The sequence below is a fragment of the Lepisosteus platostomus genome, chromosome 8 (genome assembly GCF_059453375.1).
Source record: "Lepisosteus platostomus isolate fLepPlt1 chromosome 8, fLepPlt1.hap1, whole genome shotgun sequence".
Taxonomy (NCBI): Eukaryota; Metazoa; Chordata; class Actinopteri; order Semionotiformes; family Lepisosteidae; genus Lepisosteus; species Lepisosteus platostomus.
In genome coordinates this window covers 19,888,479-19,914,395 of record NC_142618.1, presented here as the reverse complement: position 1 = coordinate 19,914,395, position 25,917 = coordinate 19,888,479, and the positions used below count along the sequence as shown (strand labels likewise).

The 25,917-nt window shown below is 36.2% G+C and overlaps 1 protein-coding gene across 7 annotated transcripts in view; it reads left to right on the top strand.

The window, feature by feature from the left end:
- The window catches only part of odad2 (outer dynein arm docking complex subunit 2), a 67,978-nt gene that overhangs the window by 37,106 nt on the left and 4,955 nt on the right, over window positions 1-25,917 (top strand). For all 7 annotated transcript variants that reach the window (XM_088642815.1, XM_088642816.1, XM_088642817.1 and 4 more), the window contains exons 15-19: window positions 143-297; window positions 4,481-4,723; window positions 10,454-10,568; window positions 14,926-15,114; window positions 16,171-16,392. In XM_088642815.1, the coding sequence (XP_088498941.1) occupies window positions 143-297; window positions 4,481-4,723; window positions 10,454-10,568; window positions 14,926-15,114; window positions 16,171-16,392 (924 nt within the window). The remainder of the gene's footprint in view (window positions 1-142; window positions 298-4,480; window positions 4,724-10,453; window positions 10,569-14,925; window positions 15,115-16,170; window positions 16,393-25,917) is intronic.

Genomic DNA, 25,917 nt, shown 5'->3' with positions numbered 1-25,917 from the left:
AATAAATAATAAATTGCAGCTTTCAGGCTTCATTCTAAAGCCATTTTTTCTGTTTTATTTATAAAGTACACTGGTAATAAATCTAAAATAGGAACTGTTTTTTAATGTTAATTAAAATAAATTGTATTATTTCATTTTTTAGTGTGCAGAAGACAAGAAAACACGTGATCTTGTTAGACAATATGACGGACTTCAGCCCCTCGTCTCTCTGCTGAAGATGTCTGACAACAAGCCACTTTTAGCAGCTGCAACTGGAGCCATCTGGAAATGTTCCATAAGCGTGGAGAATGTCACAAAGTATGCATTCAATTATCAGACAGCATTAACACAATTATCAGTGAAACTACCAAGTATGCATTAATACATCCAATGAAGCCATACATAATCCCCTTTTCAGTTTCATCTTTGTTTAGTTCAATTTTATACAGTACTGTATGTAAATCTGTTTGTTTGTAACTTAGACCTCCATCTATATCATGACAGCTGTGTCTCCACACAGGAAGTGGCAGTCATTAAATTATCATTTCATTACTTTATTTTTACCGTTGGTTCCAGTACCACCCCTCTGGAGTCCAATGGAAGGTTAGCCCAAATGAATAGCATTTTTCGTCTTTGAGTTGGTTACCGTATGAATGAGGGATCAGTAAACTACCAAAGGGGCTGTGGGCCAATTAGCCTCCTCTAATTTGTCCATTTTTTTTCTATTTTTACAATGCTTTAGCTCAACTTAACTATTGAGCTAAAAAGGAAACATTCTTGAACACACTCGTGCTTTAAGTTAGCGTAAGCAGCTACATCAGCATGCGTAGGCTACAAAGCTACAAGTTCACTCCATGCTGTAAGGTAAACCATAGTAACCATAGAACTGTTTTTTAAAGTGCTTTGAGATGCTACTTTAAAGGTCCTATGTAAATTACTTATTATTATTATGTGCCCTTTAGGGTATTGTATTCTAATTTATCTAATTATATTCTTATTAGTGCATTGTAAGCTTTAAGCATAACCTTGCCAGATTATTCCACTTCTGTAAAGGTCAAAACAAAGTGTGCTTAACTTGTATCATGTAGGAAAGTTTTTGGTTAGACATGAAGAAAGGAGAAACTCTACCTTACTGGAATATACAAAACCTTTGTGGGTATGGTAGTTTCTACTTTATGATATGACCTTTTACGATTGTAATACTAAAGTTTGCAGATACAAAATTTGAGTTGCTGTTATGTTATTTATACATTTGTGTTTTAATCTAATATCCTAAAATGTGTGAATACACATTCTAGCACTTATTTGTAATTATGATGGTCTTTATTTTTTGCTGAGACTTGCAATGTCTCATAGCATGTCTCAGAAAACGGATGACCTCCAGTTTTCACACTTCAATCTGCAAAATGCTTAGTGTCAGCTGGTCGTCAATACCACACAGCCCTGAAAGCCCCAGTAAACCAAAGAAGGTGCCATTTTCTACTGAACAGGGGATTGTCTGACCCCTGTGTTTACCTGCTTCTGTTTTCAGTCATTGGTTTAAAAAAATAGTTTGCTTGAGGTATTGTTCCATTTTCCTGAAAGGTTTATTAAGAATTTGCAGCCTTATTTATTTGTAAACAGGTGGTTCTGATGAACATAGGTACAAATGGTGGATACTGTGTCAGATATTCTCTCAGTGAGTTTTTTTTTCTTTCTACAAGGTCTACTTGGTTACAGTACAGGAACCTTCTGAATGAAACTTTGAAATTTAAATACCAATTCCAAATTCCCATTCAACTTTTTAAGAGCAGAACGCAAATTAAAAACACCCCTAAAATAGAAACTATGAACTTGGCTGAAACAAAAACCAGAAGACATGGGTCCTTCAGAGAGAACCACTGTTGTAACTGACTTCACTTTGGAAAGCTAAATGCCTACATTTTTATAGGTATCTGTACTCTGTTATCATGCTTCATATGCTTTTCTCATTTACTGAATTCTTCCAGATTTTTAACCTTCAAGGTTATTTGCTTACGTTCCTCATTTTTCCAACCTAGTTTAAATAAGTATTAGATTCAGTCTGTATGTAGCACAGCAGCATGCACAAAATAGAGCAGACATACGAACACACAGCATGTCTAGGTACAGCAGCATGACGAAGATTCATAAGTGGATCACTAATACAGTATTTCCTGTATACAATCCCAATATGTGTTTTGTCAGAAATTAGGCATGAAGGAGGCCCCTAGGTTGGGTGCCTTTCAGGAAACCACAACTGACTGGGAATCCGACCCATTTATCTTCTTAAATAAAATTTCTTAATCATAACGGTGCTGTCTTTAACCACCACAGTTTGAAAAAGACAAAATTATTTTCTGGTGACCTCAGGCAGACCTACTGTATAGCTCTTGCAGGTGACTTGTCTTTTTATGAATTATAGCACCATATGCATTACATGCAGGGCATTATTTCTGTAGACACTTTTAGGTTAAATTCTGATTGGTGTAGACACTTTAAGATTATTTGTTGTGTGCACTGAGAGTGTACTTTAAGAGTGTATTCAGTGTATTAAGCAGGTATTAGTGTACAGTATGTGTTGATTTCAGTTAACTACTCAGGGTAAGACACGATGAGTCATAACATACTGTAACACTAAATACTGTTTTCGGTTTTATAACAGTATGATGAACGCAGTTCCTGTTAGTCATATATGAGTTTTCAGATTATACACTAGACCCCAAAAATGCCTAGGAGTAATGTGGCCTTCTGCACACTCTAAATATAAATATAATTACAGACTTCCTTTGTAATTACACATACTGTAACACTGTCACCTTGCAGAAGAAAATAAAAAATAATGGCAATATGCATTTCACATTAAATAATAATTGCAGACGCTTTCTTATCATTCTTCAAAATTCAAAATTCAAAATTCTTACTGTAATGTAATAATGTAATGTAATATAAAATACAAATTCACACAATATGCACCTAATATATCTTCTTTGAGATTTTTCTCTATTATGCTTATGGAAATACCTTCCTGCTTTTAATGTTGGCTCTTTCAGTGGATTGGGTGTGAAATAAAGTACATTGGCTTTTGTTACAAAAGGAAATCAGCATGATGCAAACAATATTTTACTATGTACTTAAAACTGTGCATGGATCTGGTTTAAAATTCTCCCAGGATAGTTTAAAAAATATATAAAAATGTCAAATGCAGCTTGCGTATTGGAATGAAAAGGACAAGCTATTACTTTGAAATAAAATTGCTAATAATAAAAGAAGGCTTAAAATATAACATTTCTCTACATTGGCAAATATTCATTTTAAAGCAGGATGGGCAAGTAATAAGTGAGAAGAAAGTGTTTTTTTGCAATATTTTCACAGTAACAAAGTGTTTTTAAAACTGTTTTAAACATTGAGTTTTTTTAACTATTGTATGTTATATACATCAGACAGTGATTTATTGTATAAGTGATGTGTAGCATGCACCCTGTGTATGTACAGTATGATATAATTTGGAACTTAAGAAGACATTTAAAAAACAATGAGCATGTGGTGACTATTTGCTTGATTAATGATGCATCAAAATGAAAAATGATTGATTGCATAAATATAATTACAATCTGCACTGAAGTATATTTGTTTAAATATAGAAATTTAGGTTTTCATAAAACTTGTAAAGTTGCACTAAAATATTGTTAGAATAAGAAAGATTACAGACAAGAGGAGGTCCATCATGTTCACTTTGTTGCAAATACAGTAACTTATTGAGACAAAAATCTGATCCAACCACTTCTTGGATGATCCAATACAATCCATTTCAATAACATGGGTGGGCAACATGTTCCTGACATCGACCACATTCCTTGTGTAATGATTGTTATACATTGATTGCCTTGCAAAGCAATGTAAATATAAAGCACCTATGATTGCTCATAAATGCACAACCTTTTTATTTATGTTTGGGTCTGTCAATCACTTAATTTCACTGTTGATCCTTAAACAGGTTTATCTTTAGAACAGCTTTGTCAGAACATTTCATGCTATTAAATACAGTACCTCTATCAAGTCAAGACTGAAGACATGAAAATAGTTAACCTGTCATATAATGGCTGGCCAAAAATAGCCAAAACGACATGCTATCTATCAAAAGTAATGTGAGCAATTGCAGCACAATCCTATGCATTGTAGATAACACTTCAGTAGCAGCACATGAATAACATAATGTTTCTTAAACTCGGCAAACTGAATTATTATAGTTAACTTTGGCAGCCTCCCCATTCATTACATATTTTTTTCAAGAAAAGTTTTAGGAGATTGTGAGCAAAACCAAATGACCTTGGACACTTTCTGTAATAGCCTACAATTCTTGTTCCAGAAACCATACCAGCATATAAAAACAGAGTTATATAACTTAACCATACATCAGAGATTTGTTAAGGCTTTCTAAAACCACATTATGTACTTTGCTAATATAAACATAAAATTGTAACTCTCCCTTTTGTTTCTTCAGACTTCAGGAATACAAAGCCCTTGAAATCCTGGTTGGACTGCTGACTGGCCAACCTGAAGAAGTTCTTGTCAATGTAGTGGGAGCTTTAGGAGAGTGTGCCCAAGAACCTGCCAATCGAGCAGTCATAAGAAAGTGCGGTGGCATTCAACCACTGGTGAACCTGCTTACAGGAACCAATCAGGCTCTTCTTGTGAATGTTACTAAGGCTGTTGGTGCCTGTGCTGCTGAACCAGAAAATATGGCGTAAGTCTTTACCTTTTACCGTCTTTACCTTTTTGTAATGTTTGAGGGAAGTCTTCTGAAGTTTCATAAATTATGCTCACAACATTAAATTGTGAATTCTTACCAAAAAAATGATTTTTACAGTGCAAAAAACAATCCTGCACGGATAAATTAGGCTCTGGCTGATTTGAACACAATAAATGTAAAGTTGACTGCATGTGTATAAGCTCTTCAGTTTTATTTTCTGTATTAGGGCATACAGTAATGGAGTGAACATTCAGTTTATGTGGCATTTTTCAGCTGTTCAGAATCCCTCTTACTGGGAAAATAATTAAAATAAAAACACCAACATTCTCAGAGGTTTCAGAGCTACCATTTAGACAAATGGCATCTGATTCTCATCAGTTTTACAAGGTAATTACAGACATACAGTAAATCCATTTTTTAATTAACACTTGTCTCAAGTAAGCAGTACTTCAATATTATTTGTAAGCTAACAGATGACAAATTCAGATCGAAAAACATGCTGCAATGGACAGAAACAGCTTTGCGTGAATTCTTGTGTGGCTAAGAATCTGCGCCTGTGGCTGGAAGGTTGCCAGTTCGTATCCCATGACCGGCAGAGGAATCCTACCCCATTGGGCTCCTGAGCAAGGGCCTGAACCCCAACTGCTCCAGGGCTGCCATATAAATAGCTGACCCTGCGCTCTGACCCCAAGCTTCTCTCCCTGTCTGTGTGTCTCATGGAGAGTAAGTTGGGGTATGCGAAAATATACATTTCTCATACAAGAAATTGTATTTGACCAATAAAGTGATCTTATCTTATAATTAAACTGAGATAATATAGAATTAGTAAAAATGGTAAATGTTTAAATGATGCTGTTAACCTAATGTATTATTATTAACATACTGTGTTTTATCATTTTTGGTATGTTCTGATTTAATGTTTTTTTCTTTGAATTACTAAATATGAATTTGTGACAGTAACACATAATACTGTCTAAATTTTAGTCCTTTACAGAGATGTTGAAATGCCTACAAATTAATGTTCGGAGTAGCAAACACGTTTGATAATTGCTTGTTTCTTGAAAATTGCATTGTTTACGTTTTTAAACCTTTAAATTTCTTATTTGCGCAGATATTTTAGCATTAACTGTTATTTTCAATCTATAGTGTTGATTTCAGAATATTGAACAATTGAAGTATTTTCTGTAATTATACTGTACATTAAATCTGATTTTAAAATTTCCAAAAACAATTTAGTTTACATTTGCCAATATACTGTATAACAGTCTACAGTACCAGCTTTTGATGTTACCTTGGTCATCTTAAGTTATATATCATATATAGAAGTTTATGTAGCATATATACTGTACATTTATGATGTATAGAGGAAATGCCAAAATTATTGTGTATTCCTGACATTATGAATCATGGATAATAATTGTTAGGTTAGGTCAATAATAAGTTACATGTACAGTGCCTTGCGAAAGTATTCGGCCCCCTTGAACTTTTCAACCTTTTGCCACATTTCAGGCTTCAAACATAAAGATATAAATTTTTTATTTTATGTGAAGAATCACCAACAAGTGGGACACAATTGTGAAGTGGAACGAAATCTATTGGATTTTTGAAACTTTTTTAACTAATAAAAAAATGAAAAGTGGGGCGTGCAAAATTATTCGGCCCCTTTACTTTCAGTGCAGCAAACTCACTCCAGAAGTTCAGCGAGGATCTCTGAATGATCCAATGTTGTCCTAAATGACTGATGGTGATAAATAGAATCCACCTGTGTGTAATCAAGTCTCTGTATAAATGCACCTGCTCTGTGATAGTCTCAAGGTTCTGTTGAAAGCGCAGAGAGCATCATGAAGACCAAGGAACACACCAGGCAGGTCCGTAATACTGTTGTGGAGAAGTTTAAAGCCGGATTTGGATACAAAAAGATTTCCCAAGCTTCAAACATCCCAAGGAGCACTGTGCAAGCGATCATCTTGAAATGGAAGGAGTATCAGACCACTACAAATCTACCAAGACCTGGCCGTCCCTCTAAACTTTCAGCTCAGACAAGGAGAAGACTGATCAGAGATGCAGCCAAGAGGCCCATGATCACTCTGGATGAACTGCAGAGAACTACAGCTGAGGTGGGAGAGTCTGTCCATAGGACAACAATCAGTCTTACACTGCACAAATCTGGCCTTTATGGAAGAGTGGCAAGAAGAAAGCCATTTCTCAAAGATATCCATAAAAAGTCTCGTCTAAAGTTTGCCACAAGCCACCTGGGAGACACCCCAAACATGTGGAAGAAGGTGCTCTGGTCAGATGAAACCAAAATCGAACTTTTTGGCCACAATGCAAAACGATATGTTTGGCGTAAAAGCAACACAGCTCATCACCCTCAACACACCATCCCCACTGTCAAACATGGTGGTGGCAGCATCATGGTTTGGGCCTGCTTTTCTTCAGCAGGGACAGGGAAGATGGTTAAAATTGAGGGGAAGATGGATGCAGCCAAATACAGGACCATTCTGGATGAAAACCTGTTGGAGTCTGCAAAAGACCTGAAACTGGGACGGAGATTTATCTTCCAACAAGACAATGATCCCAAACATACAGCAAAATCTACAAAGGAATGGTTCACAAATAAACGTATCCAGGTGTTTGAATGGCCAAGTCAAAGTCCAGACCTGAATCCAATCGAGAATCTGTGGAAAGAGCTGAAAACTGCTGTTCACAAACGCTCTCCATCCAACCTCACTGAGCTCGAGCTGTTTTGCAAGGAAGAATGGGCAAGAATTTCAGTCTCTCGATGTGCAAAACTGATAGAGACATACCCCAAGCGACTTGCAGCTGTAATCGCAGCAAAAGGTGGCTCTACAAAGTATTAACGCAAGGGGGCCGAATAATTTTGCACGCCCCACTTTTCATTTTTTTATTAGTTAAAAAAGTTTCAAAAATCCAATAGATTTCGTTCCACTTCACAATTGTGTCCCACTTGTTGGTGATTCTTCACATAAAATAAAAAATTTATATCTTTATGTTTGAAGCCTGAAATGTGGCAAAAGGTTGAAAAGTTCAAGGGGGCCGAATACTTTCGCAAGGCACTGTAGGTCACTAGGTTGCCCTTGAAGTCTAATTCAAGCCAGCAGCCATATCACCCTGCAACTCACCGATGGCAGCCCCACTGAAGCTAAGCAGGTGTGAGCCTGGTCAGTACCTGGATGGGAGACCTCTTGGGAAAAACTAAGGTTGCTGCTGGAAGAGGTGTTAGTGGGGCCAGCAGGGGGCGCTCACCCTGCGGTCCATGTGGGTCCTAATGCCCTAGTATAGTGACGGGGACACTAAACTGTAAACAGGCGCTGTCCTTCGGATGAGATGTAAAACCGAGGTCCTGACTCTCTGTGGTCATTAAAAATCCCAGGGCGTTTCTCGAAAAGAGTAAGGGTGTAACCCCGGTGTCCTGGCCACATTTCCTATTGGCCCTTACCAATCATGGCCTCCTAATAATCCCCATCTATGAATTGGCTTCATTACTCTGCTCTCCTCCCCACTGATAGCTGATGTGTGGTGAGCGTTCTGGCGCACTATGGCTATATAAGTGTAAGCAATTATTATTATTACTTATCTTTTCTTTCTGAACAAAAAAAATGTTTTAAATAAATTTTCTTCACTAAGTATTATTACCTTTAAACTGATGTATTTCAGAAATAAGTATAATATTTAATAACTGGAAATATTCTGTTGTTTCCAATTTAAGTAAGTTGTTCTGTCAGGTATGTGTGCCTGATGTTTACGTCTGTTCTTATGAATTATGCACTTTCTGTGGATGACGTTACTTTCAGCTCTGAATTTAGAGTACTCAGAGGACTTTAATCCGAAGTTATGATCCCCTAGACTGAATTACATAGAAACATACTGTAAGACAGATGGTGCAGAGATATTTCTGATAGTCATTCATTTATTATCAGGCATGAAGATGCATTGATTAGGGAGTGTTTGGGCTTGATCATGACAGTGCTCGATCTTGGTGTTGTTGACGCTGCAATCAGAGAAAACAAGTTATATTTACACAAGACTAAGGGTGTAACTCTTAGTTCCCAAACCTAGACTAAAATGTAACATGAAAATATGTCTTTAGGTAAAGTAAACTTGTATGAAATTATTAGTAAATCTATATATGCAACACTGTACGTTTGACTTGTCTTACGCGGGGGTTAGGGATTTTGAGATTATGGATCACTTGTGGGGGTTAGGGAGGAGACGCCGATTTCCGGGAGACTTGAGATGTCTGAGATATTAAATCTAAGTATAAAAACAAGAAATAAAAGTAAATAAGATGACTGTATAGGCTCACAGACTAGCTCTCATAGGAAAAATATTTTTTCAGAGAATAAAGCCATTTTTTTATTTTCTGGAGCTGACCGCCTAAGTTGAGAGCGTATAACTTGCGAGTCAACTGTATTTGATAAAAAAATAAATTCCTTTTTCTCTTTGATGACTGGCACTAGTATTTGCTTGTCTTAACTTGTTAGAGTATATAAAAGCATACAAAAATAGAACTTACTTCAGGTCTAAGAAGATTTGCTGCAATAAATAATTTTGTGGTGGTCTATAATGCACTTATATAGGTTGAAAAGAGAAAGAAGTGGAAGCCTAATGTGATGGCAAGGATTTTTGAAGGCTAGACAGCTTTCATATATACAGTATATGCTGTGTCATGCTATGCACATATACAGTACTGATATAGTACAAACAGTTATATGTGACATAAAAGTGGAGTCTTTCATTATCCAAAATGGTAGCTTGACCTGCATATTTAAAAACCCTTTCAAAATAATCTTGTTATGAACCTCTGCACTGACTGTCTCCTGTCAGTTTTCATCAACACATCATCAACCAAAGCACCTTCTTATTTACACCTTACATACTGCAGTGATAAGTGATCATCACCTGCATGGAAAATGACACCAGTTCCTCAATGTTTTCCTGTTCAAGATTGTTTGGCCAATTTACTCCAAAGAAGAAAATTTACTTTAAAGAAAATGCACCACCTCATAGCTCTAGCAGTTCTTCACCAAAAAATGTAAACAATCGACTCGAAAGCATTTTACCATTTTTCCTTAAGGTGAAATGGTAACCTTGTTCATAAATGGGGGTTATCACCGGACCACCATATTATTTTCTTGTTGTTACACGTCCCAAACTTTTTGCTTAATCAATTTCAAACAATTTAAAACCAAGTCGACTGATTAGTAGTTTCAGTATTTTATGTGCAAAATTCAAACTTCACCAGCATTCTTGGGCACCACTGCACCAATTGGCAGGTTACACCAAGACTTGCATCCTCACAGGATTCTGAGTGAGTCTCACGGAGCTTGTAAAAACTCCAGTGCGCACCGGTCCTGTGCAAAAAATGTTTGATCAATTCACAGTAAAACTTTTGCTTTTGCTTGAAAACCTACAAAATGACTTGAAGTTTTCTGTTTTCTTTTTTTGCTTTTAGACCGTTCATAAAATTCTAGATAACAATAACAATATTGTTTTCTCAGTAGAGAAAGGGTAATGCTTTATATATGATAAAAATAAATTGTTTCACTTTTGGTTTTATTTGGTTACTTTACTGGATTTTTTATGTGTTTCATGTGTTCTATGTACAGTATGTACTATTTGCAGCACATTCACATTTTTTGAAAAACTTTGCTAAATCAAATGTATTGTGGTAACGATAGAGATTTTCTTTCTTTCCTACAGGATAATTGATCGTTTAGATGGTGTGCGCTTATTATGGTCCTTGTTGAAGAATCAAAATCCTGATGTTCAAGCTAGTGCAGCATGGGCAATTTGTCCTTGTATTGAAAATGCGAAGGTAATATGTGAGATTATTAAATGTTTTTCTCTGTATTGACGAACGGAAAATAGAAAAGATCCATGCTAGAAATATCAGAAAAATGCATTTGTATTGTAAATTCATAGTGGGCAAACTGTTAAAACACACAATGTTTGTATGGGTAAAACCAGACATATTGAATTTTTTAAAAATTTGAATATGTGCATTGTATAATCAATATGTGCAATATGCAGCAGTTCCTGACTGACACAACCTGGACTGGCACACATTTGAAACAGATTAAAATCTAGAGTCCAAACATACCTGGTTATTATTTGCATAATGTCATTAGCCAGACTGGAATAGTATTCACCTACCAGTGGTGTAAAAGTGCACCTACTGTACAAATTAGGACAAACAGTTGAAAGTAAAAAGAACTAAATAACAGCAACCCTTCTGGCTTACCAGACACCTTGCAGTGTTATCTATGTTGAAGTTGATGTTTTTTAGTTTTATATTTTGTTCAAGCCAGATGCAAAATGACCCTGTATCCATTTTAATCCCATTAAATTCTCTCTTTTTTATAATCTTCTGGTGGTGCTGAAACCAGTGTCACAAAAAGAGACTTTTAAGATTAAACACATTTTAATGCTAAGATATTATTACTATACTCTGTTGGTAAACTTGGAAACAATGAAAGGCAGATGGTAATGTTCTATTGCCTTGATAGTGATACTTGAAAGAAAATCTTTGTGTTTGCTATATCTGTGAACCACATAACACAGTTTATTTCAGGCCTCATTCCAGTAGCTGTAATCAATAGCTTTGAATTTCCTGACTTGTTCTTTCCATTGTACTTAAACATACAGGAGTTTAATTATGTCACAGCACTGCAAAGATACCTTTGCACAATTTTTATTCTATCCTACTTTTTATGTCACTTAAGTATTTTATTATACAAACTAGAGTACATATCACCCTGCAACTCACAACAGGCAACCCACTGAAGCTCAGCAGGTGTGAGCCTGGTCAGTACCTGGATGGGAGACCTCCTGGGAAAAACCAAGGTTGCTGCTGGAAGAGTTGTTAGTGGGGCCAGCAGGGGGCGCTCACCCTGCGGTCCATGTGGGTCCTAATGCTCCATTATGGTGAGGGGGAAACTATACTGTAAACAGGTGCCGTTCTTTGGATGAGATGTAAAACCGAGGTCCTGACTCTCTGTGGTCATTAAAAATCCCAGGGCGTTTCTCGAAAAGAGTAGGGGTGTAACCCTGGCATCCTGGCCAAATTTCCCATTGGCCCTTACTAATCATGGCCTCCTAATAATCCCTATCTATAAACTGGCTTCATTAATCTGCTCTCCTCCCCACTAATAGCTGATGTGTGGTGAGCGTTCTGGCGCACTATGGCTGCCGTCGCATCATCCAGGTGGGGCTGCACATTGGTGGTGGTGGAGGGGAGTCCCCATTACCTGTAAAGCGCTTTGAGTGGAGTGTCCAGAAAAGCGCTATATAAGTGTAAGCAATTATTAGTATTACATCGCAAAAGTGTTCACCACCTTGCAATGTTTCCACATTTTGTTAAGCCTGAAAATCATTACGCTTTCAATCTTTATATTTAGAATCTGCACAATATTCTCCAAACTGATGAAGCTAAAAACAAAATGTTTAAATAAATGATATCTTTAAATTGCATAAGTGTTCAACCTCTTTGCTACAGCACACCTAAGTGCAGAAGAATAGTATGAGAGTGATCTGTGCGTAATCAAAGTGGTTTAAATTTGTCTTCAGAGTACATGCATCTGTCTCATTAAATATTGAATTTAAAGCCACAACTTAGGACAAATGGACCGTGAAGACCAAGATCAGGAGATGATTACTGTACATATTGTACATATCCCTTTTGAGTAAAGTGAAGCCCATCATTAAGAAGTGGAATGTACATAATGCCACCCAGATACTAAACTGAGCAGACGTACAAAAGCTGTTTACGGAGTGCCACTGTGTCAGGGATGGCAATCAGTCTTCATACTTTAACTATGCATGAAACACATACTTGACAGTCCCTACACAAACCTGGCCTGGGTGCATACCAAGAAAGAAGTCTTGAAAAAGACTTAATGCATTGAAAAAGTATTCACCCCCTTCCAATGATCTCATTTAGTTGCATTATACAGGTATATGTTCTGTACACATTTTGTAAATACTTATAATGAAAACTTATCTCACATTGAACATATTTGTAAACGAAAGACGTTAAATGTCAGTAGGATCTGCAAAGGAAAATCCTAAATGAAAAAGTGTTAACATTCCTAAATCAGTACATGGTAGAAAAATCTTACAGCTGTGATTTGGATAAGCCCCTACTAATCTTGAAAATTGTGATGGTGCACCTTTCATTCATTATTTTTTGCAAATGTGCTCAATCAGTCAATTTGGGTGGGGATTTTTTAAAGGACAGCAATTTTCAAGATTTGCCACAGATTTTCTATTGGATCCAAGCTAGAATTTTCACTGAGCCACTCAACGACATTCACTTTCTTCTAATTAAACCACTCAGTGTAGATGTAGATGTGGCCTACAAAAATATATCCTAATAATAAATAATTATATTCTTCTAATGTGTTATTATCATCAAATGTTATTTTTACCTAATGATTTATGAAACCAGGGTTAAAAGAGGACAGAAGATTTTATCAAAAAGTTTGATAAAAGTTCATCTCGCTGTTTTACAGAGGCAGAATATATTCTGGTTCTGTGATTTCTGGGGCCAAAACAATGACAAGAGCTAAATAGTGCGTTTTGCTTATACAGTGAAGGAATCTTATATTTGTTGGGTGGTAGTTATTCAGACAAAACATTTGGTTTTGGTTATCAGCTGTAGAGAGGATTTATGGCAGAGTCATGCTATAAGTGCAGCTGGATGCCTTATATCACTACTCCTCTTTTGCAACATGTATTACATTTAGACAATTTTCATTGAATCTAAGTTATTATACATACATGGGGAATTCAGTAATGTTCTGAGTCTTATGAATCTGCTAAGACTTGAGTTATTGCCAGCATTATACAGTAGTTTATTTCAGATGCAAAACCTGTTTCAAGAATTATGTAAGGAATTTTGTTGTATTTGATGTTATTTAACAGAACATAATAACAATTACAAATGAGAGTTATAATAGCTTTACTGCTTAAAATGAGCAGTAGACTGACTTGCACTTTACAAAAGCACAGAGACAATTCTTGTATTTCTAATGATATAGAGTTAATTCAAAATGGGTTATCTAATTTATCTAATTATTTTAGGTTTACACTCCTTGCTTGAATATAAGATTCCTTCAATGTATATGCAAAATGCACAACTAATGTATAGTTATCTACACCCCTGCAACCAATACTTGTTTCTTACACATATATCTTAATTTTGTAATCTCAAGTAAGCTTGATTTTCTACCCTATCTTCATTACAATACAAAATATCAATGATAGATTCTCAGCTTTAGGCACCCATGAAAACAAGTAGTCTTGGCTGGTAAGCCACTGAACCTTCTTTGCTACAGTACCTGAACATAAACCAGTAAATGAATGATAAAGGCTCATGCCTATGGGTAAGCTACACACTGCCCATACTAAATGTCATGATTAGACATAAAATGGCTTAATTTCCACAGGGTGTGCATTCAGCTATCCCCTCGATAGATGCTTTAGATGGGAATGAGGAAGGAAGAACTGAACACGTACAGTAAAAATACACCCTCTGGTGGCAAAGTTATTCAGTTTATTCATGTCAATGTATGTTGTCTTCATGTGGTAACCTTGCTTCATCCAAAATTTACAGACATGTAGACATTGTACTGCTTTCCAACCGTAATACAGAAGATTCCGATACAAAAACCTATAGAGAGATCATGGTTTTTGTTTTTTTGGATATCAATATTCACAGTGTCTATTATTTATATATAATATAAATAAATATATAATATATAAATGTCAATATCCGGTAAATTATCCTTCCTTTTTTTATTCATGTGACAAATCATATATAAAAAGTTTCTCATTTTATACTCTGAATTTAGCTCAGTCAAATTGTGAATGCATTACAGTATATGCATCTAGAATAAAAACAGGGCCTGTTCTGTAAGGTCAGCTGATAAACAATCTCACAAACATAAGGAATATACAAATATATATTTTGTAATATTTCCTTATATTTTGCAAGACAGGATAATTTTCTGATTAATTAAATCTACTATATAATATGATTTAAAATAAATGTGAACAATTTTTTCAGTCATGTAATTGGTTAAATAAATTTAAAAAGTTTCTAGTTGTTTCTATGTTTGTCATGAGTTAGATTGACTCATGGTGTTGGACAATAATGTGCTCTTGTATTTTAGGATGCAGGAGAAATGGTTCGCTCCTTTGTTGGTGGTTTGGAACTCATCATAAATTTGCTAAAATCCACAAATAAAGAAGTGCTTGCAAGTGTATGTGCTGCTATAGCCAAAATTGCCAAGGATGAAGAAAATCTGGCAGTTATAACGGACCATGGGGTAGTTCCAATGTTAGCAAAATTGACCAATACGGTAAGCAATTTAATTGTTCTACTAAAATGAAACATATGTCCTTTGAAAATTTGTTTTCATTTGCAGTTTAACTTCTTATCTAAACATCTTACGTCATCTTGAAAAAAGTAAATTTTAGATTATGCTAAAGCTGTGCAACATAAAGTAAATCAAATGAATTCTACAAGTAGCCTGTTTCTTTGTTTCTTGATTTGAATTAGAAACTGATTTAGCAGGGAAAAAACATTTTGTATGTTGAACAAAAGATCGTAATGAAAATATAAGTAAATAACTATATCTAGTACATTTCAATTCCAGTGTGACAAACACCACATGTTAACAAGGTAATGTAGCTCCAGAGGTCTGGAGACATGAAAAACTCACAGTGGTGATACTGGACAGTTCATGAGGCTTCATTGGGCAAAACATGAAGCTCTTTCAAGTAGAAAGACTCCTAACTCCCAACTGCCACTAACACCATGAAAGTCCTTTAATGTACCTGAACATGCCTCTAATTAACCCTATGAGAGAAAGTGTACAGTATATTCTGTATTTCACCAATAATCTAATTACTGTAGTTAATCACTTGTCCCCCAGCGTGTCTATTTACAAATAATCCAGACTTTAACAGTGTATAGTGGCTGATATTACACTTCTTCCAAGACTGGTCTGCAACACCCAGGTTTTTCATTTCCATGAGGCATGATCATTTTGAAAACCAGACAAAAATTTAAATGAATACACTCGGAAAAAGGGTAATTACCTTGAGCAATATTACATTGACTTGCATCACCTTACCTGGCAGAAACAATCCTCTGATCCCAATCCTGTTAAAACTAGTACAATGTACATCTTAACATCTTAATAACATCACAACCTCAATGGAAAGCAATTCTGCCCGTAGAATGAATATGAAATACATAGAATCTTTTGCAATGTACACTATAATCCATCCTGTTCAAATTGCTGTTTGTGCTCTCAAAGTAATTCATAGGGGATTATAAGGGTTTGGCCATTTCTGATTGTATATAGTGGGAAAGAATTCATAATTGTTGTTGTCTCTCTGTTCTTTCGCAGACTAATGATAAACTGCGGCGTCACTTGGCTGAAGCCATTGCTCGCTGTTGCATGTGGGGAAGCAACAGAGTTTCCTTCGGGGAGGCGGGGGCTGTTGCCCCTCTGGTACGTTACCTGAAATCAAAAGATACTTCAGTTCACCAAGCAACAGCACAAGCTTTATTCCAGCTTTCAAAGGAACCAAACAACTGCATTACCATGCACGAAAATGGAGTAGTAAAGGTAAGTCAGAAGCTGCTACTGTACCTTATTATGGTATTATGGATGTTAAACATACCTACAGTAATGATTTCATATGGTAGTGAGACTTTGCTACCTAGGTAAAATTAGCCTCATTTTCTTAATTAATGTCATTATTTTCAATCACTCAGAAGTTGTAAAGTTTAGGTTAGTTATAAACTTCAAGCTAACTTGAAACTTGTAATACATTAAGGATGTTGTCATAAGTCTTAACATATGAAAATATATTTTCCAGTCTTTTTTGTTTAATGTTAAAATTCTCCTAAATCTGTAACGTTCACTGTGAAGAAACTGCCCAAATATTTTATTACATTTATAATCCTGCATTTTTTGTCCATTGAAACTTATATTAAATTAATTTTTCAACTACAAGTATTTGTTAATCTGACAGGCTGCAAGAATATTATATGCAGGCACAATAATAATCCAGAAAATGTGCATTTAACAAACGTAGCAGTTTGGCCTTTAAGGCTTTAAAAAACTACTTATTCCTGTCAAACATAAAAATATTATTTCTAAATATGATCAGAAAAACATTTTAAGAATGCCTTGATGCAGCACATACAAAGTTTGTTTTGTCCTAGGTTTATACAATACATGACTAAAGTAATGGGAATTCAGGAAAGTAAATGTTTTACTGTATGCTCGGCTCAACTTCTCTTGTGGATTTTAAATGCCTTTGGAAATCAATTCAAAAGACTGTGTCCTGGGTAACGGTTGCTATGAGTTACATTGTACATGAACAATAAAGCACAACCACTTTGTTTTTAGCAGTGGAGAAAAGAAGAAAATTAAAAAATAAAACTTCACACCTGACCGGAAGGAAATATTTTCAATTGTCAGGATAGACATTGTTGTTTTAAAGGTCACTCTTAAGAATGATAATAAAATAGAAGCTTTTTTTTCACATTTAACACATCCTATTTGAAAAGGTCTTTTTAATAGATTGCACCATTGTAGATAGTACAGGAAGGGTTTCTGAAACAGAAGTATAATTGTTACTGGCTGGTAAGATTCAGTCATTCACTCATACTGAATTCTTGCCTATTCAGTATATAAATTAGTTACTCACTGTAACTGTAAAACTTCAAAAATGTGAGGCTTTTATTTGAAACATTTTTCCCTGGATGTCTGACAGTAAAAGTATATTCTGTTTTGCAAAACTGTTTGTACATTCTGGAAACAAAATTTAGTTAAAGACAAAAAAACAGTAAAACTACTAATAGTTTATGGAAATCCCATGCTACTCTGACCTTGTCTTTACATATTCATTATGTAACATATTGTGTTTGACTATAATAGCCCATAATATGTTATATAAAGAGAACAATACAACAGGCGTGACTACGACAGTAATTTTGGATTGATTTACATTTTTAATGTGTTTTTCATATGAAACAACATTTTTGATGTTATAGAGTTAAAATGTACAAATATAAATAATGGGCTGTGTTGTAAATTATGAAGTGGTTCTCCACTTGCAGCCAGAAATATTTTTTCCCAAGTTCATTTAATGGTGTGCTTCAGCAAGATCTGCTGCTGGATGGTATGTGGTTCAGCACTGCCCATAATTGATAGCTTAAGTGAAATTTTTGTGTTCCAATAGAGCAAATGTCCAATTTGCAAATGTTGTTTAGCCGAATGTTTTCAGTTTCGGCTAAAAAAATGGACAGCTGTTTTTTCTTTTGCCTACAGTGTTACTGTACTGAAGCATAGACAGATCCTCCCTGTCCTGGTTTCATTTATTCATTTACCAACTTTGAACTGTTACAAAAGGCAACTTTGAAGTGTGTTGGAGGACTTTGTAATGGTGCAAATAGCCTACAATGCATTTATATAACTTTTAATTTCAAGGTTTTAAAAGGAAAAGGATATTATAAATACTAGTCCACCATATTCAGTCATTATGTTGTACTTATGGATAGCTATCTGAGAGGCAGGTTACACCTGTCCTGCCAAAGTAACTTCCATAGAAGAAGAAGCAATTTGCATGCATTTCAGAGGCTGGCACAACACCGCCCACAAAAAAGCTAAAGACACAATTTCACAAAAAGGAAAGAGAAAAAAATTGCAAGTGTTAAATGACAGCATTAGTTCACATCAGGAGAATGTGCTTTATTGTTTCTTCCTGGGCAGTGAAGTGGCCCATCATAGTGTGCCCTTCTTTTGCTGGACATCAAGGATAAAAGCTATTATCTTTGCTGTGCATTGCTGTATTGCTGAGGCTATGAATATGCTTGTCTACAGCGGATGGAGGAACATGTTTACCAATTACTTTCATCCATAGACACCTGTATAAAAAAATAAGGCTTAGTTATATAATGCTACATTATGTCTTGCTTTTATTTGGACTGCGAATTTTCTCTGGCAGCTGAATTTAACTATTTATTTCTGTTGAAGAAGAAACCAATTACCTGCTAAATGTTTTCCGTGCCTTTCCATGCTTTGAAAAATGTGAATGTAAGATTGCTTACCATGTGTTTTTTAATACTGTAACAATTACACTCTGGATTCCTGAGTTTACTTTAAACAGCACCTAAATCATTCATTCAATTTGTCTATTCATACCTTTCAATTAGTTTGAAGCGTCTTAAAAACGTGCGCTTTTACAACAAGCAAGCATTTAAATGTAAATTTGATGTAGCCTCAGTATTGACAAATAATAATGTGACAAGCAATCGTGGAACATTTTTGTAGTCAACACAAGGTTGACTTTACATTACTACGCCATTAAACCTGGTTTAGTCAAAGGTGACAGATGAATGCTGAAAACACTCTGCCCTTAATTCTTATATGACTTATATTAAATACTGCTCCCACAAAAAATCCTGCACTTCAGTCATTGACATAGTGTAGTCTTACAACCTGTTTAGTCCTGTATTCCACTGTTTCACAATGCATCAGAAACAGTGTAGTAGAATTTCATGTCAGGCTCCTCCTAGACAACCAGGAAGCACTGGGCCAACAGTGGCAGCAGTGGGTTTAGTTGGATATTGATTGTGGTTGGTGATCTACAGTTGAGCCAACAATGGTTCATTGTTGACCAACTTCATATTACTTTTAGAGCCAAGAATTGAGTTTTCTATAAAAAGGCGAATTAGGTCAGTTTCTTTAATGTCTGTTTCTTTTTTATATCTTATTACTGCTGAGACCAGAGTGGGGAGGTAGAATGGCAGCTAGTTCTGCCACTTCGCAGCGCCTGTGTGTTGTTTTTGATTCAGAGCTGGAGCCTCCTGTGAAGAGTTTGTCCATGTCAATTTTGTGCTTCTGTCTAGGTTCATTTATGTCTCCAAAACATTCCTTGGCATTCCTCTTTTGTAGCATTTATTTATGCCTACTCCCGCCCATATTAAAACACTGCAGTCTAATTTAACAAATGCTTTGGGTTATGACAAATGGTTTTAGTTTATTCACCAGTTTAATTTGAATGATGGACTTGAATTTGGGATGAGTTAAGGTTCTTAGTTAACTGAATCATTGAGGCACCAAATCCACCTGGACACACGAGTGTTGTTTGGTCCTGACCTTTGATAGCATGGAAAATAGTGTCTCAAAGGTGCATTGATTTGAAAGGCAGATGTACATCCATCATTATTTAATCAGATCAGGGTTTTTTATAAACTGACCCTGGGAGTCAGTAAGCAGTTTTGGTTTGAATTCTATATGAAGACTTTTCTCATTGGATAGTTCAATCAGCTTTTCTCGAGATACCAGTTTGTGAGAAGGCGGGAAGTTATGATATGCTGGCATCAGATGGAATCCATCCACTTCTACTGTCTGTTCCTAAAAATGTATCTGAAAATTAACAATTAATCTTTTTGAGATACACAGAAGCAATGTCTTGAATGAGCTTGTAATTTAACTTGTGTTTCTTGGTGAATTCACAGGGATATGGAAATATTTTACTTTCTATACACAAACTAATTTTAACACTGCACAATTTTTGCAAAAGGCACAGCTTATGCTGTATTTCTAAAACTTGTACAATATAAATATAATAATTTATTCTTCTTCTGTTATTGTGAACCATCATTCAATTAAGCTTTTTTGTTGCTAGTATTTTAACCACTTATCCATGCTTTTAAATCTCTTACACTTCAAGTACTTGCATGGGCAACAACAGGCACAAACTACCTTACAGCTCTTTCTTTCCTTTGTTTATCACAGTGTGTATAGCCAGCCAGTTGAAGCAACGCTCTCTTCTTCATCCTTCAAGCTGCACACAGCGGGGAGCTTTGCAGGGCTGGCTGGGCACAGTGTGAATGGAGGGTGGGAGGGAGGGAGTGAAAATGTGAGTTCTGAGTGAGTGGCTCTCCGGCTTGTTTTCTATGCATCTTGGCTGTAACAGTGCTCAGTAAAATCTGGGCTGAGCTCAAAACTGAAAAGCAGATTTATTCCCCCGAAGCCTGGAACATTGCACCTCACAGTTTGTGCACCACTCCATTTTTTGTTTTAATCGTTTAGAAGCTACGATTATTTTTTCGTTATACCGACATGGTTTTTCTTCTGAATCGTCAATTGTGTGGTTTTCGGTTCTGTGCTCAAACGCTCCAAGCTCAGACTGCTGAGACTGAGGAATTGTGGAAAGACTCCTCAGAACCACCCACCAAGCCACTTGCCTATTAACATTTCACATACAATACAGCCTCATTTGGGAGGTTCAGCACTAACTGGAGGTGAGGCTCGTCCCTCTTTGACAGCACCACATGCCTGCAAGTGCCCAGGTGGTCAATGGGATCACTCTGTTTGTCAAGACTGCACAGTTGAGACACTGCATTAAGGAACCAAGGAGTTACTTACCAATTACTGGGTTCGGGCTATAAAATGGCTGGTCCAGTAATGCTGGAAACTCTTCTGGTTGCTGTTAGATGTTTGGAATCTGGTTGTATTGTGCACTTACTGTAAATGACTCCTTCATGAAGTAAACATAGATGCACGGCCTCTTGAAACACATTCGTCATGTGACAGGAGCAGTTTTTGGCCATATTTGCACAAGGCCAACCATCTTTTGCCTGGACCATGGTGTTACCACACACAAGTGCTATGCTCCCTATGGTTGCTCACAAGGCAGACAATGATTTTGCAGCACTTTGCTATTAGATGCTCACTAAAGTATCTCCTTTTCATCTATGAGAGGTCTCGTTTTGTTTTTTTGAAATATTGATTATTTTTTATTACATACCCACCCAGTTTTGAATCACCAGCTTGACTTTCTAACAGCATCTCCTGCAGTCAAATTCGAGTGATAGAGACAAGAGAACTTTCTCCTCCAACATGCCATGAGAGATCAGTACCTGGTAGACTAATTTTTTAAGCACCAGAAATAAAAGATTCTAATTTCATTTTGTCAAGCAATGCATCATCAGAGCGTACAGTATGGAATTTTTAAAATTATTTCTGGGTGGTTACACTAGTAAAGCCACCAGGTCTGAGCACAGATTAAAGACTATTGTCCCATGCTCACTGGTTCAAACCCAGACATTTATCATCAGCTGACTGTTCCTGGAGGTCCCAGACAGAGGCACACAGTTCACACAGTTCAAGTTCTGCCAGGCTACCGGTCACACTTGGTCAGTGTTTCCTCAGCTTGCAGCACAACAGCAACTCCTGGGACCCACTGGTATATCCAAGCCTACACCATCTCCAGTAAGAGAGACACCATCATACCAACTGGTTTTTACTCTCCTCTGAGCTGAGTTTGTTGATTTGAAGTCCCGATCTGCCCATCTGGAACACTAGTTAAGGCAAAACATCCAAGTAGCCATATTCTTAGTAGTTATATTAGCTTTTCAAATTATTGAAAAGCTTAAAAAACACTGATACACCCAACTGCTGTCTGTTGCTTTCATTAGGTCTTGCTCTTTTCTTGATATAGTGTAACTAACTTTCCTCCTCATTATCATTACATATCCTAACTTTTTACAATTGTCAAATAATCTGACTGAAATGAAAATATAGAAAAAAATGTTAATGTATTTATAGTGACTATGTCAAAATGTATTTCTGTAGTCTTGATAGACTTTACTGTTATTTTTGCTAAAATACATGAAAAATAAATATCTGAAGAAATACTGTATTTTAAAACCGAATCTTTGAAGGAAATAAGGCACCAAATCTAAAATTTCAAGCCAAATTGTATAACAGTGTGAAACTAAAGCCACTAAGAGTAATTGTCTCCTAGTTTGATTTGACATCTAGACTTGGTATCTCACAGTTTTATAAGGATATGCTTTATTTTGTCCCTTGTACAAAATCAACACTCTGTCTTTGCTTATACGGCTATGTCCAAAGGGCTGGGGATTGTTTGCTGAAACCATAAATCGTTGAAGACAGCTTCAGCCAGCTTTTTTTATTAAAGAACCTCTTTCATAAGAAAAGCTTTGTGAAGTAAATTGATGTAAATTACAAAATGCGGATGGTAATTATTGGTGATTTTCAACTGAAGGTATTCCAAAAAATGACTGCTGCCAGCTCCTGGTATGTATTTTGGGCTTTAAACCGTAAATGAGAAAAATGTTTGTTGCTGTTGTTGTTGTTGCTATGTATGTACTTGTGTGCATGCATTGTGAATTCTTGGAACAGATACAAAGCGTTTTCAAAAAACAGTTGTTTACTCTTTTTATAAAAAAAAATTCAATCAAAATCATTAGAAGCATAATCATGTTTTGCATTGGTGGAATGCAGAAGCAGCTTCATGGCTGTGCTGTTTTTTATTTTCTTTTAGTTTTTCCATATACTGTTGTATCTGTGAGTTGGCTGCAGGGTTGATGCTAGGTGTGGTGAAAAGATGAGACCCCAGAGCATTGTTTTCTGTGTTTTTGAAGTCTGCACTATGTTGGTTTCACATAACATATTCTTGCTTTGAGCCCTGTTTACCAAAGGAAATCCAAAAATGTGGGTATTGCATTACAGCTTACAGGAAACGCTAATTTAATGTAATGTTTTGAATAACTAATGATTCCTAAATCATATTTTTTCAAATACAAACTTAGTTTGTTGAATAGACATACGGTTCTATTTTGAGGTCCAAATTTAACATCTGAAGCAAATGTAAATTTGGGAAATTTCTCGGTGCCTGTTAAAATAGGAGAAAAAAGGCAAAACTCCTAGGACTGCTGGATGCCTTGGGAATTTTGTTTACATTGACTGCAGCAGCTTCCTCATGGCACCGGTCTTTGCTGAGCAAATGTTCGGCTTGTTTATGCTGTTTACATATTGAAAGGAACATGGAACGAGGAAACCGAGTGTTGCTCCATGCAGTTGTTTAAGAGCTGTCAGCTTTTTTTTTACTAGGGATTTAGTGCTGTTTAGCAGGAAACAGCAGTCTGCTGCCTGCACACTTAACACCACGACACCTCTGCATCAGCTGGGTCCTTACATGCATAAGCTGTCTGCCTTTTGTATCACTGCCAAAACACAGAACATGTTTTAGAGCTCTTTCCTCGAGGTCAAGAAGGCTTGGAATCTTTGGGGGTAAGACCACTGACTTGAGTACATTTGTCAAATCAGAGCAAGGTTATCATGTTACCAAGTCTTTAGAACATTTAACAAGTGCTGCACTATAGTATGTCAGATCAGAGCTGAAAGAAGAAAGAGAAATACTTATCTTTGCCTGAACTGTACACTTCAGGAGACCTTATTTGGCCAAGCCTGAATAACAGGCTCTGAGGTTGGCAAAATACTATTTTGGCACCTTTCAGTCATCCTTTATTCTTACAAAAGGCACTTGTCCTAGTAAGCTGCATGTTTTCAGTAGCTATTTTATTTGCAGTCGTTTTCCTTATTATGTTTTATATTTATTCACGAAAGAATAGTTGCCCCAGAAAGACTATATATAAAATACGTAATAACAATATGTTTGATAGATCAGTGTTCAAAAAACAAATATCTGCATAAAAGAAACACAATACTCAGGTCTAATGGCTTTAATCAGATTTTTTTTAGATGTATCAAGCAAATGCACAAAATATGTCAACAGAAATGCAGATCAAAGAATCAGAATACATTTTTGTATGGTACGTGATGCAGTCGAGAAGAAAACAATACTAAGTTAGAACTGGGAATGATCTCCCTGGGCATTAACACATTCCTGACAATGTTGACTCAGACCTGATCATCCTCTGCACAGCATGCTCTGGCTCTGCCTGTACAGCTGCCACTGCTGTAACTGATGAGGACTGACCAGTCACAGTTGGTCCCGCAGATCTTCAGTTTGGACTCAGATCAGGAGAAATGGCTGGTCAAGACCTTGACTTTGTTTTCCTTAAGCAGCACTATTGTAATCCTAGCACAGTATTGTTTTACACTGTCCTGCTAGAAAATGGCACTTCTGAAATGGTGTGCAAGAATGGAAAACCGTTGGCTGAAGGACTTTGTCAATATTTAAGTATCTTGACATGAACTGTCATGAATGGTTCTATGTAAAAGAAAGATTAATATTATTAACATATTGCTAAGCAGTAAGGATGCCTGCAACAAAAGCATTTTTGTGTTTAAGGAGTTTTCTCCACACATCTTACTAACTCTACTGCCCCATCGGTTGGCTTGAAGAGTGCAACAGTCAGCATAACACTCACCACAACATCTCCACACGCACAGTCTTCCATCAGGTCTTCCATCAGGGTTATTGCTTCCTGGAACTTCTCATGCTCTAGCCACAAAGTCTGAAAACAATTACACAGATGGATCAAATGGATGTGACGGTCCTGGGCCGGTGTGGTTACCCTCTGCCTTCCAGGATATAGCCTGTCCCTCTCATAGCTAGTTTCTCTGGACTAGTCTCCTGATTGTTCAAGCAGAACATCTCCTTTTCCCAGCAACCTCTCCCACAGGCAAACTGCATTAAGCCACGCTGATAGCTACCAGGCGATCTTCGTTACTCAAATGGGGCATTGTATCTTTCGATTTTCTCATGTTCATTGGAATAGCTATTTATACAGACTATTAAGAATTTAATTTTGATTAAATTTGATTTAATTTTAATTTTTATAGCATTACTCAAATACCAAACGAGTGCACCTGGTGTTTTTACGAAATCACATGACTTGAGTTAAATACTTTGTTACCTCAAGAAATAATACTAATCAATAAATATTTTCAATGGTAAATAATAATATGCATGTGCCCTATTCACTATGGATGCAAATATTAAATTGTTGTATTATTATTTTGTAGCAATGTATATTATACATTTGTAATGTAAAACAAAACAGAATATCAATATTTTGTCAGCGTTGAGGGGTGCCAAACAGGAATCTGCCTGTATCAATAGATAGAAGCTTCATCATTCATCTTTGTTCTTTACTGTATTTATCTTTCAGTTGAAAATTCTGGGAATGTCTTTTCCATCTGCCTTGGCACCAAGATAACTACATAAATGTGCACAGCAGCCTTTTTAAGGTTGTGCATCACACAAAAAAAGCTGCAGTACAAATAAGGAGTGACATTAACTGCTTATGATCTTTAAAACAGTGGTTTCTTCTGTCATTTCACAAAAAATCATCATTT